The sequence below is a fragment of the Anolis carolinensis genome, chromosome 5 (genome assembly GCF_035594765.1).
Source record: "Anolis carolinensis isolate JA03-04 chromosome 5, rAnoCar3.1.pri, whole genome shotgun sequence".
Classification (NCBI taxonomy): Eukaryota; Metazoa; Chordata; class Lepidosauria; order Squamata; family Dactyloidae; genus Anolis; species Anolis carolinensis.
In genome coordinates this window covers 77131025-77143695 of record NC_085845.1, presented here as the reverse complement: position 1 = coordinate 77143695, position 12671 = coordinate 77131025, and the positions used below count along the sequence as shown (strand labels likewise).

Sequence of the window (12671 nt, the reverse complement as noted above, 5' to 3'; positions counted from 1 at the left end):
CCCCAGCAGTAAGAATCTAAATGACAGTTGAGAGAAACAAATGTCAAGAAAGGACTACCGCCTTTACACCATCCTTATGGACTTCTGAGTCCATCTGTTTTCCATTGTGTGCAAGACAATGCCATTCCAAATCTTTGATCAGAATTAGCAGGTCTTTTATGCCATTACAGTGCATTCCCCAGGCCTCTGGGTGAGCACAGACATTCTTAGAAAGGAATGGGGCTTACTGGTATTTTGAAATCTACCTAATTTCCACCTTTATTATTAAATGAGTTATGAAACTTACCTTCTCTGGTGCAGAGAAGTGAAACCATACTCTTGCTTCTACATGGCAATCTAGATGTAGAAATGGCATGTTGTCAATCATTTCTATGGCATACGTATTACTTTTGCTGAATGTGCATCATTTAACTGTCAGATAACCTAAATGAGCCACTAGTGGTTTTGTTAGAGGATTAAAAATACAGTACACTTGAAAATCTTGCGACTTGATTTTTAAAGCCAATATATCTATATTTCTGCAAACAATAAAGTTTTGGCCCATTAAACACACCTATCAATACAAAGCATAGCTACAAGTAGATGTGTTAAGGATGTTGAAGTCCGTTTGAACTTCTTTGGTTTCACTGGAACTAATTCAGTGCTAAAGGTAATGAGAAGTATTATATTTTTGATATATAAAATACTTCAATAAAAGACATACACAAATTCTAAATACAGTAGAGTCTCACTTATCCAACATAAACGGGCTGGCAGAATGTTGGATAAGCGAATATGTTGGATAATAAGGAGGGATTAAGGAAAAGCCTATTAAACATCAAATTAGGTTATGATTTTACAATTTAAGCATCAAAACATCATGTTACACAACAAATTTGACAGAAAAAGTAGTTCAATACGCAGTAATGCTATGTAGTAATTACTGTATTTACGAATTTAGCACCAAAATATCACTATGTATTGAAAACATTGACTACAAAAATGTGTTGGATAATCCAGAACGTTGAATAAACGAGTGTTGGATAAGTGAGACTCTACTGTACTTCTGATTCCCAGCCCCTCCAGGGTGTTCCAGAAGAATATCATGGTAAATAGTATCGAAAGCCACTGAGAGATCTAGAAGAGGTTTGGATAAGTTGGATAAGTGAGACTCTACTGTACTAATATCTTAATGTCTCAGAGTTTCTGCTTTGAAGAATATTCCATATTGTGAATTTTTAACATCATTTCAACTGTATCCAGTACTTGAAACAGGTTGTGCTATAATGGCATTTTTTAAATCATGTTTATACAGCAATATCGTCCATGTTTCTATTTAACTTTCTAGCACCAAATTTTAAATCATTGTAAGTTGTGGTACTATTACTTACTTATACCCATACATACACACATACTGTGATTTAATGAGAGGCAGCACTACAGTAATATAACACTATAGGTAATCACTGTGCAATCCATGATAGACTGCTGTGGCTTATATCAACACAAGAATCAAGGTAGGATATGAATGTCTGCCATTTTAATGGGTCAACTTTTGTGGGCCAACTGAGATCGTCAGAAAAGACATTCAGATATAGAATCAGAATAAAGTTGTGGCCCACACATTGTGCAATTATAGCACACAAATGTAGCATACATGTAAGTAATCTCTGATGTCTCATGTCTGAAAGTGTGGTAGTGGTGACCGTTTGCGCACCATTGGATCATTGGTTGCCCTCTCCCCTCTTTGGAAGAACTTTATAAGTCCAGCAGCCTTAAGAAAGCTCAGTGCATTCTTAAGGATCCATCACACCCAGAATATTCTTTTTTTAAAATTATTACAATCTGGCAGATGGTACAGAATGACAAAGACAAGGACAAACAGACTGAGAGATAGCTTTTATCCTAGAGCTGAGACTATATTGAACTCAATAATTTCGCACTGATGTGGCATTGGGGGCTGTGCGGTTGTGGTTGGAGGGTGGAGGGATAGGTGTGGGTTTTTTGTGATGTGTGCTGTGGAAAACATTTAATTTCATTTTACAATGACAATCAAGTTATTCTATACATTCTCCTCCAAGCAAGAGGATATATGTGTGAAGAGTTGCATTCACAAGCCAATTCCCCATGTTACATGAATACTATTGGATACAAATTAATCTCCATATAAAGTGTAGCAACATAAATTGCTAGCTATTTTTCTTACCCAGTCACCAAATGTGCATGTAACGTGGATATGTTTTTGCTTTCCCAGTCAGAATGCAAATTCAGCCATTTCTCATGATGGGGTTGCTCATACTCTGAGACAATTTCTGTTACAGATGGTCCTCTGAAATAAAGACATCCAGATTATCTTAGTATGTGCATATATAAACATTATATCAACATTTATTTATACATTTATTGATTTAAAAATCTGAAAAATGAAAATATGATATTTCCCAGTGAGTTCAAAATACTGTATATACTTATCTACAACTCAATCTCATGCATAAGTCAAGGGCAGGTTGATTTTGATATGACTCATGGATAGGTCGGGGGTCTTTCTTTCTGTCTTTCTTTCTTGCTTGCTTTCTTTCCTTTCATTCTTTCATTTTTACATAATTTAGAAATGGTTCCCAGTCCTTTATAAAGTTTTTTTGTGTTTTTTCTTTGTTCATTATTGCTAATTTGTCAATTTCTGCTATTTTAAAGACTTTAACTATCCATGCTTCTATTATTGGGAGGTCTGGCTTCTTCCAGAGCTGTGCATATACTGTTTTTGCTGCTCTTATCATGTAGTGCAATACTTTATAGTTTAATGATTTTGTTTGGTTATTTGTCATTCCCAATAAAAATAATTCAGGCTCCATTTGTATCTTTAAATGAAAAATTTCTTTTGAAGTGTTTTTTGTACCTTGCCCCAGAATTCTCTTTCTTTTTTACAGGTCCACCACATGTGGAAGAAAGTTCCTTCCTGTTCTTTACATTTCCAGCACTTGTTGCTTCTTCTCTTATGCATTTTAGCTAGTTTGCTTTGTTTATAAACAATCCTTCATCCATAAAAGAAGGGACCCCAGGGTGGTACTTATATTTTAAAATAACAAATAAAATAGAAATCACAAAATAAAAAAGAAACGTACAAGAAATGTAAACACACATACACATAAAACTAGAACACAAATTTAAAATGCCTGGACATGAGGGGGCTGAATACATCTCACCACATTAAAATAGTGGATGTGGCTCTTAATGAGACATGCCACATTATCACAAGATGTCTATGCCCAACACCGCTGAGCCAGTATTGCGCCACCTAATATCCACCGGGAAGTAGCAGCCAGCAATGAAAGGACCAAGGCATTGACATCTCCGGCTCATCCTCTGTTTGGATATCAGCTAGCATGCCAATTACTTCAATCAAGAAACAGCTTCCTAAGATCTACAGAGATACTTGCAGGAACACCTCAGCAAGCAAGAGTCCAAAAGTGGCAGGTAAAAACCCATAATCTCAATCAATGGCTGATATCAGATGAGAAACTCCCTCCTGGGCACACAGAAGAGTGAGTGACTTGGAAGGCACTGAACAGACTGTGCTCTGGTATCACGAGATGCAGAGCCAATCTTAAGAAATGAGGCTATAAAGTGGAGTCCACAACATGCGAGTGTGCCGAAGAGTAAACCACAGACCACTTACTACAATGCAGTCTGAGCCCTGCCACATGCACAGTGGAGGACCTTCTCACAGCAACACCAGAGGCACTCCAAGTGGCCAGATTATTGTCAAAGAAATTTAGCATAATGCAAAGCTTTAAAATGTTGTTTGTGGGAATTTTTTTAATACATTACAGCTATATTCTCAATTTGCTTCTGACACAATAAATAAAATAAATGAGGAAGTTTGCCACCAGAGAGATATGAATTGGACCTATATACACTTTGTTCTTTGAAGACTGAACTAACAGGAACCTCTGCTTGTATATTTAGAGGTGATATGTGACATGAGGGGGGAAAAATGGGACAGAAATCTTAGTCACTAAGCCCGAACTGAGAGACTCATAAAGGGATAGATGTCTTATGATCAGTCTGTCTTCACATCAGCACATGTTCAATTTGCAAACCAAAATTGCTGTCTCCAGGAGATTCTAGGACAGACAGCCAGATGTGACATTGAAAATGCTTTTGAACATTATATTTCCTAAGTACAGTGCTTGCATACAAGGATTTTCCTGTGGCCTCCACATGAGGTAAGCACCGTGTAATACAATTCTTAAATGACCAATTGAATTACATCTTATTTGTGTATATGCTAAAGATGTGCACAAAAAATTTCCTTCATTTCCTTCGTGCTATTGTTTCATTATATTAAAAACAATAGCTACTCTGGGAATCTAAGCTGAGCCTGGGAAAGGAATGCCTCCACATTACATCTGATGTGTGGAAATGGGTGTTAATAATAATAACAATAATAATAATAATAATAATAACAACAATAGTACTCTGGGAAAGATCCAAACGTTTTAAAAGTTGGGCTAAAAGAGATTGAAATGCCCTCTGTGTGGTGATTTTCACCCCTCTAGCCCAAAAACCAAGGGGGGGGGGGAAGGGATGAGCCTCGGAAGTCCTTCCATTGCCGTCAATGGCACAAAATTGTTTGTGTTTTTCGTTAGCCAGATGAAAATTCGTGTCATATAGCCGGCCTATTTTTGTTAGTGGGAACCAAATACGAAAATGAAATGACATGAATGAAACTACACAAAGTGAACACCAATTCCATACAAAAGCACAACACTACCGGTAGTATATGCTACAGGGATTTTGCTAAACTTGGAAGAGATATTTTATTGTACAATTACTGAGAAAATCCAATACACAGAATGAATTTTCTCTGATGACTTAGAGTAGCTCATTTTACTTTGTATCTGTCTAATATATTACTGTTTTGCTATAACATTAGCAACCACATTCTGTATTTTATCCCTCCATGGGTTTCTTTTTCCTGGTCATTCCTTCTTTATACATTTTGTATCCATTCGCCCAATTCCCACTGCCTTTATAACAAGATATTATCAGAAGTATTCACAAAGTGGAAGGTTTTATTTTCCTTAAGGTAATCAAGAGAAGTATTCAGACAGAAGACTATCTCAGACTGTATTTCAATCAGGTCTGTTTTATAAAATGATTCAGAAAGAAATAATCAGATCTGGCACATCTGCAAGTCTAGTTTCCGATTTGCTTTGCCTTTGGTTAACTAAACGTTTCCTTTTATATTCAACGTTCTCTGTTACAAGGCTATTCATGCAAACACTTAAATGTTAATGCTATTAATGTGTGCTGGTGGTTCAGTGGATACTAACATTTCATTGAAGTATTCAGTCACTCAACTCAGTTCACTCACTGATTTAAAAGGCAATGAGACTGAATCAAAACATGTCCTTTCTAATATTTTATATGGGTACTACCCAACTTAAATTTACAACAGAAAACAAATAAACAAACAAAACCAATAAATTCATCTGACTATAATTTTTTTAAATTCCTCTGTCTACTTTGCTATTGACCTCTGCAAGTCTTTCACCTCACTTTGGATTAAGAAAAACCATTTTGTGCCACTTCTGTTTCTAACTTCACACACATTTTAAGTATACAACTATAACTGTAAAATGTGAATGTTACAAACGCATATGTTTTTAATACATACATTAAATAGATCTTGAACATTAATGAACTGTGACTGAATATAGCTGTCTGTTTACTGCACTCTTAACTAACCTAGAAATAACACACTGTTATATTATTATCATAAGATGCACAGCAAGATTAACACATAGCAAACAAGATCACTATGCCTGTCCTGTTTGGCACAAGTCTGTCCACGCAAAGCAAGTGAACATAGCACTGAACGAAACATGCAGAATAATCATAGGATATCTTAAACCTTTTTGATAAGCTCTACAGCTAGCTGACATTATCCCCCCCCCCCCCGGATGTGTGATGGAAAGTTGCTGCTAACTGTGACAGATAAGGTTGAACATTGTGAAAGCCATCCTCTGCATGGCTATCAACCTCCTCCCATTAGACTCAAATCAAGGAAAAGCTTCATGAGAACCACCACTCTTCTTAATGTTCCTCCAGCAATAGCAAGAGTATCCTTCTGGGTAGCTAAACCAGGAAATCCCAAATGGATGCCCCCCCCCCCCCCATGAGGGTCTTCCTCCAGGGGCAAACCAAGAATGGGCAACTTGGAAGTCCTTGAACAGACTCAGAGGTGGAGTGGCCAGATCAAAAAACAACCTGGCAAGATGGCACTACCTAGAAAAATCCTCCACTTTGTGCGACTGTGGAGCAGAACAAACAACTATTATTCACATTCAGCATATATATGTTTTTTCTATCATTAGATTTATCCATATGTTTAACGTTATGGTATGCATCTTGTAAATTTGACCCCCAAAGCAACTGGATAGATATAAAAGATCTGTTTTTATTATTGTGTAAAAACTGGGCAGTTCTTTCTGAAATAATATTTTGCTGTTGCTGTTTTAACTATAGTCTGTCATGGCATAAGGCATATTGAAGCTGTTTTCCCCCAACAGAAAACACTTTCATGCTAGACAAAGGTATTATGTGGAAACTTTAATATATGGATTAAATGTACTACTGTTCAAACTAGGCAAGATGTTTTGGTGCTCATCCATATACATATCCACAAAGGAAAGGTATTTCCTCTGGCAGTATATGAAAGAATGATGCTTCAATAATACGTATTGTTTGAATGATCACATAATACATTGATGTTTTTTCTTTTGGTGCTAAAGTTTTAGATTGTGGGTTTAGAGTATGTTATGACATTTTATTATTTATTTTCCCCATTCAATACAGAAATACCAATCAAAATGGCTAACAGATACCAAAAACAATTTAAACACAGTTAAAACCATAACAATACAACAGTGTAAAATAAAAAAAATCCAGATTGAAAATATATATTTAAAGGGATGATAGTAGGAACTAGGGATGGAAAAGAATTTGGATATGACAGTCAAGATGAAAGCAGTTATGCTGCCCCACACAAGACTTCTTGCAAAAAGAAACATTTATTATTTCAAGACCTGAACATCTGTGAGATTTATAATAAGTTTCAATCGAACACGATACTCACAAAACAATGCATGTGTTTTATAAGAATCGACCAAATGCACATATACTTCATATCAATGGGCAGAACTGCGCAAAATGTATAAACATAAATATATATTAAAATGAATTTTAAAAGTGCATAAATTTAAATGCAGGAAAGATAATATGAAATATGATATGAACTAAGCATAGGGAGGATCTGGAGAACAAGGAAACAGAGAGAAATGTTCATATCTGCAATGGGAACGGACTATAGTTCTGAGTGGAGCGCATTTCACAATGTGGTAGCAAAACAGGTGAAGGCCCTCACACAGTTATATAAGCAACCCAAGGCTGTATAGGGGGGGGGGGGGGGGCTAGGGGTTCAACTCTCCCATCACATGGGCAGACTTGTGCCAAACAGGACAGGCGTACTCAGCAGTTGAGTAAGATAAGGCCAGGGCTGATGTTCTTATTCATTGTGGGTCTGCACCCCATGCACTGCCAGTAAGTTTCCGCAGGATGTTATTGCGTCCAGCTACTTTGTGCTTGGTATTCATACAGTGCTTCCTAAATGTTAGTGTTTGATCTAAGGTGACACCAAGATATTTAGGATGGGAACAGTGTTCGAGCTCTTGGCCTTCCCAAGTAACTTTCAGTTTCCTGTTGGCTTCACGGTTATGTAGGTGGAAAGCACACACCTGTGTCTTGACAGAGTTTGGCTTCAGGTGGTTATCTTTGTAAAATAGTTCAATACCAAAGTTTCAGCAGCTTTCAACACTATGAAATAACACTTGAGGTCATTTACAATTTAATAACCAAAAACTACTATTCACTGTTGGGAAGAGAAATTAATATTTTCTTTTTCAGTCTCTACTGAAAATCAAAGTATCAAAGTTATCTTTGTGAAAGTACCTTTAACTTCCATTTCCAATGATTTAAAAGTGGCTTGTTTCAAATTGGCAACTATAGGTTCAGTTTATTGATGTACTGATTGAAATATGCAGCTATCTTTAATATCATAATTGTGTAATAGAGAAATAATCTCTGAAATGTGATCTCTAGGAGCTATTCTACAAGTTCATGGTAGAGTAGCTTCATGGTGCTGGAGAACTACTTATGTTTCTCAAGCATTTAAAAAAAGAAATAGTCAAGCCTGGATATTATTTGCACAAAAGCTCTTGCATCACTGTATTATATAAAATTCAAACTCAATTAAAACTCAAATATGCTTTATTGTCTTTATCAGACATTCAGAGGATCTACTGGACCCTTAATCCGCAATAGATAAAAATCAGCAAAAGCTGCCATAGACATACCATTCCACTATACTTGATTCCACTACACTTGAAATTACAGGGTGGAAATAAGCTATTTACAACACACAAGCTACTTTGAACATGATTATACAATCAATAGAATTAGTTTCCCAGGGTTTCTATTAATCTGGTGAACAAAATGATCCCCACAGAGTAATAAATATCAGAATTTCACTTGTGCTCAATGGGCAGAAATAGAAACCAACACCATGACACTTCTAGCCAACCACCTAGTCACACTCAGAAAATTTATCAATACTACAAACTACTGACCTTACCCTAAACCCATTTGTTTGCATGCCAAATGGCTTAAACTTTCTTCCCATCCATCAGCGCATACGTGGTAATTGGTAGCTGACCTTTGAACAGTTAGGAACATCAAGGAGCTTGTGTTTTTAGACAGGGTTACTGTGAAGACAAAAGAGAATGTAACTCTACCATGCCAATGAGAGATTATGGGCAAGCAAACAAGTAGAATCATATCACTTGATTCCACATCACTTGGGGCGCTTCCAGACAGCAGTAAAATCTGTGCCAAAGTGGATTTAAGAAACCCACCTTGGTGTGGATTCCCATCCTCATCCCCCCCCCCCCCAAAAAAAGCCTGGGCTTTCCTGTGGAGGATAGCTACATGCCATCTCGGTAACTACTCAGATGGCATGCAGCCACCCCGAAGACCCCCAAAACAACCCTTAAAACCTTTTTTAAAAACCCTTACTCGGCTGCCATTAAGGTGCTCCTTAGGTCCTCCTGGCATGAGAAAATGACATGCTAGGAGACGCGGGGGGGGGGGGGATTTTCCTCCTCCATCCTGGTCTCATAGCACATCATTTCATCTTGCCAGGAGGATGTAAGGAGCACCTTAATGGCAGCAAGCTGGGTTTTTTAAGTTTTAAGGGTTGTTTTGGAGGCTGGGGGAGGGGGTGGGTGCCAAGATTCCAAAAGGTTCGGGATGGCAAATGGGGACTCACCCCTGCATAGTTCTGGGTAGTCATTGAACTACCTGGGGGTGAGTACCAATACCCCATTAGATCCTGGTCTTTAATTAATTTAATTAATTCATTTTTACCAGGGGAGTCGTTTGGACACCCCAGTAAAAAATCAGGCAGGTCTCAGTTTTAAGGCCTGTCTGGATGGGCCCTTAAAGATTTCCAAATCCATATGAGATTGCCAAAAGAAGTTGGTGAATACAGAAAGTTTTACCATACAGATACTCCTGACAATACAGGCTGATACAATGCATTTGTACAAATGACCAAACTTAATCCTGGAGTAGCTTGACTCCAATGGCATACCTTTCTGAGTGAAAGTTGAGTATGCTCATTTGTACAATATCTGTGTTGATTGGAGGATATCCCAAAAGTAGTCCACAAGATAGAGGGTATTTTTAATGTATATTCCAGCAATTAGAGCCCAAAATTCTTATCCGGGCTTTGATTGCTAGGATATCCATTAAAAATACTGTTCATCTATACACAGCTGTATAAAATCCAGATTATCTACTTTGAACTGGATTATATGGTAGTGTAGCCTTAGATAATCCAGTTCAAAGCAGATAATGTGAATTATCCACCTTGATATCCCGAATTATATGGCAGTGTAGAAGGGCCCACACAGTCTGGTTAATTATCTAAACTGGGTTTCCGTGCATATTTTAATGATGACAGAAAAGTAAACTCTTCCACAATTCTAAAGTAAATTGAAATCAGCGAAATATTCTAGAATGTGACAAATGTGAATCTGACCCCAGCTATTGCATTGTTTCAACTTAATAAAAAGTCATTCCAAGAACAGGTTATTCTATGGGTTTTTTCCACAGTGAACTGTATCCTCGTGGCTATAGAACTTGTAAAGAATCAGGTCTGAGAAAAAAAATCTCTATACTTGGAAACTATTATGCCAGAATATTATATTGCTTGTCTCCAAAAATGCACATAGACAGGAGGGTGAAATTTGATTGTATTACACAGATTAGAAAAAAAATATTTGCCCAAAGATTCTTCCCTATTCACATGTTTTTCATTGAAAATGTTAGTATATGTTATCATGCCACTGTAGTATTAGAAAAGCATGTTTGCTCTTCTCTGTAAATTTCCAGAAACAACTATTTATTGACAAGGTGTTTTCAACCTCTGAAAGCTCCGCATTAAGATCTCTAGACAAAAATGTAGATGTCAACACTTACCACAGTCCCATTCATCTGATTTATCAACACAGTGTATCTGCCCATCACACCAAGCTTGACGAGGCACACAATCATGGTTGGCACATGTAATCTCATCCTTTTTGCAAAATGCTGCCATGAAAATGTAAATTAAAATAAAATAACATTTAAGCAAAGAAAAAATAATGTTTTAAAGAACAGTAAAAACATATAAATTATTTGGAAATTGGATAGTGCCTGCTCAACAAGAGTGTGATGATTACTTTTGAGCTTCTTTGTGTGCTTGTGCCTTCACATTGCCTGTTGTCTTATGGACACCTCATGAATTTGTCATAGGTTTTTTCAGAGGTGGTTTTGCCACTTCTTTCTTCTGAATATAACCTACCACACCTACCAATCATGCTAAGCTGTGCATTCTGAGAACTGTAGGAGTGTCTGCAATCCTTGATGAATGAAAGTTTCAGGCACTGTTTTCTACCAGTTTAGTTATATTTAAATCAATTTTTAAATCAGAAAGAAAAGCTCTATTTACTAATTAATGGTTGATCTTAAATTAAATTCATAAGAGAAAGAAGGACAGGTTGCATACCTGCAACTGTAGCTCTTCAAGTTGTCATCTGTGATCTCACACAAATCGTTTTTGTGTGTGTGTGTGTGTGTGTGTGTGTTTGTGCAGTGTTTCATAGAATCATAGAGCTGGAAGAGACCTCACGGGCCATCCAGTTCAATGCCCTGCTAAGAAGCAGGAAAATCACATTCAAAGCACCTCTGACAGATGGCCCTCCAGCTTCTGCTTAAAAGCCTCCAAAGAAGGAGCCTCCACCACACTCCGGGACGGAGAGTTTCACTGCTGAACAGCTCTCAGAGTTAGGAAATTCTTCTGAATGTTGGGAATGTTCTTCCTAATGACACCGTATTCCAGGTGTGGTCCGACCAAGGCAGAATAGAGGAGTAGCATGACTTCCCCGGATCTACACACTATACTCTTATTTATGGAGGCCAAAATCCCATTGGCTTTTTTTGCCGCCACATCACATTGTTGGCTCATGTTTAACTTGTTGTCCGCGAGGACTCCAAGATCTTTTTCACACGTACTGCTGTAGAGCCAGGCATCCCCCATTCTGTATCTTTACATTTTATTTTTTTCTGCCTAAGTAAAGTTTCTTGCATGTAGAACTTCATTTTGTTAGTTTTGGCCCATCTCTCCAATCTATTAAGATCATTTTGAACTCTGCTCCTGTCTTCTGGAATATTAGCTATCCCTCCCAATTTGGTGTCATCTGCAACCTTGATGATCATGCCTTCTAACCCTTCATCTAAGTCATTTATAAAGATGTTAAACAGAACCGGGCCCAAAACGGAACGCTGCGGCACTCCACTTGTCACTTCTTTCCAAGATGAAGATGACGCATTGGTGAGCCCCCTTTGGGTTCCATTACTTATCCAATTACAGATCCACCTAAGCATAGTTTTGCCTAGCCCACATTTGACTAGTTTGTTTGTCAGAAGGTCATGGGGGACCTTGCTGAAGATTTGTCATGGGAAGAAAGAAACAATTCTATTTTTTCCTATTTACATATTCATAGCTGTGGTTCCAACATTGTGGAATCTAAATCTGATGCACAATTTCCCTCCCTAATGTGAGTTTCCTCTATGCAGAATAAACTGACCAACCCTTCTAAAATCCCAACAAGCAATTCATCAAATAACCCACAATAAAGACATTACAAGTGCATGACAAAGACACAGTAAATGGCATATAAAAAGACAGGGGTGGGGCAGAAAGCAAAATGAAAATAAAATAAAAGTTCAAAACAAAATGACGGTTTGAAGAGAAATTTTGATACAGCTCCATGGATGACTGCAAAATGAACAAAAAACCCAAAAGCATAGAAAAAGATTTCTTCTGCTCATTTTAGAGTACTGGCTCTTCTAAAAGCAAAATAACTGAAACCTATCTAAATATTTACTTAGTTTAATTAATGTTCATACAGACTGTAGAATTTATGGAGTCAGTATGTAAAGAAGATTCTTTGATTAGAATTTACAGTTGGTTTGTTTCTTTGCTTGTTTTCTATCCTGATTTTCTCCCAATGTAAAACTCAAGGCAC

General features: G+C 37.3%; 1 protein-coding gene across 1 annotated transcript in view; it reads right to left on the bottom strand.

Annotated features, from left to right (window-relative positions):
• The window catches only part of corin (corin, serine peptidase), a 156458-nt gene that overhangs the window by 16124 nt on the left and 127663 nt on the right, over positions 1-12671 (bottom strand). Inside the window, exons 15-18 of the mRNA XM_062981623.1 lie at positions 10582-10692; positions 8675-8804; positions 2186-2308; positions 287-336 (exon numbers count right to left, since the gene is read on the bottom strand). Coding sequence (XP_062837693.1) covers positions 287-336; positions 2186-2308; positions 8675-8804; positions 10582-10692 — 414 coding nt within the window. The remainder of the gene's footprint in view (positions 1-286; positions 337-2185; positions 2309-8674; positions 8805-10581; positions 10693-12671) is intronic.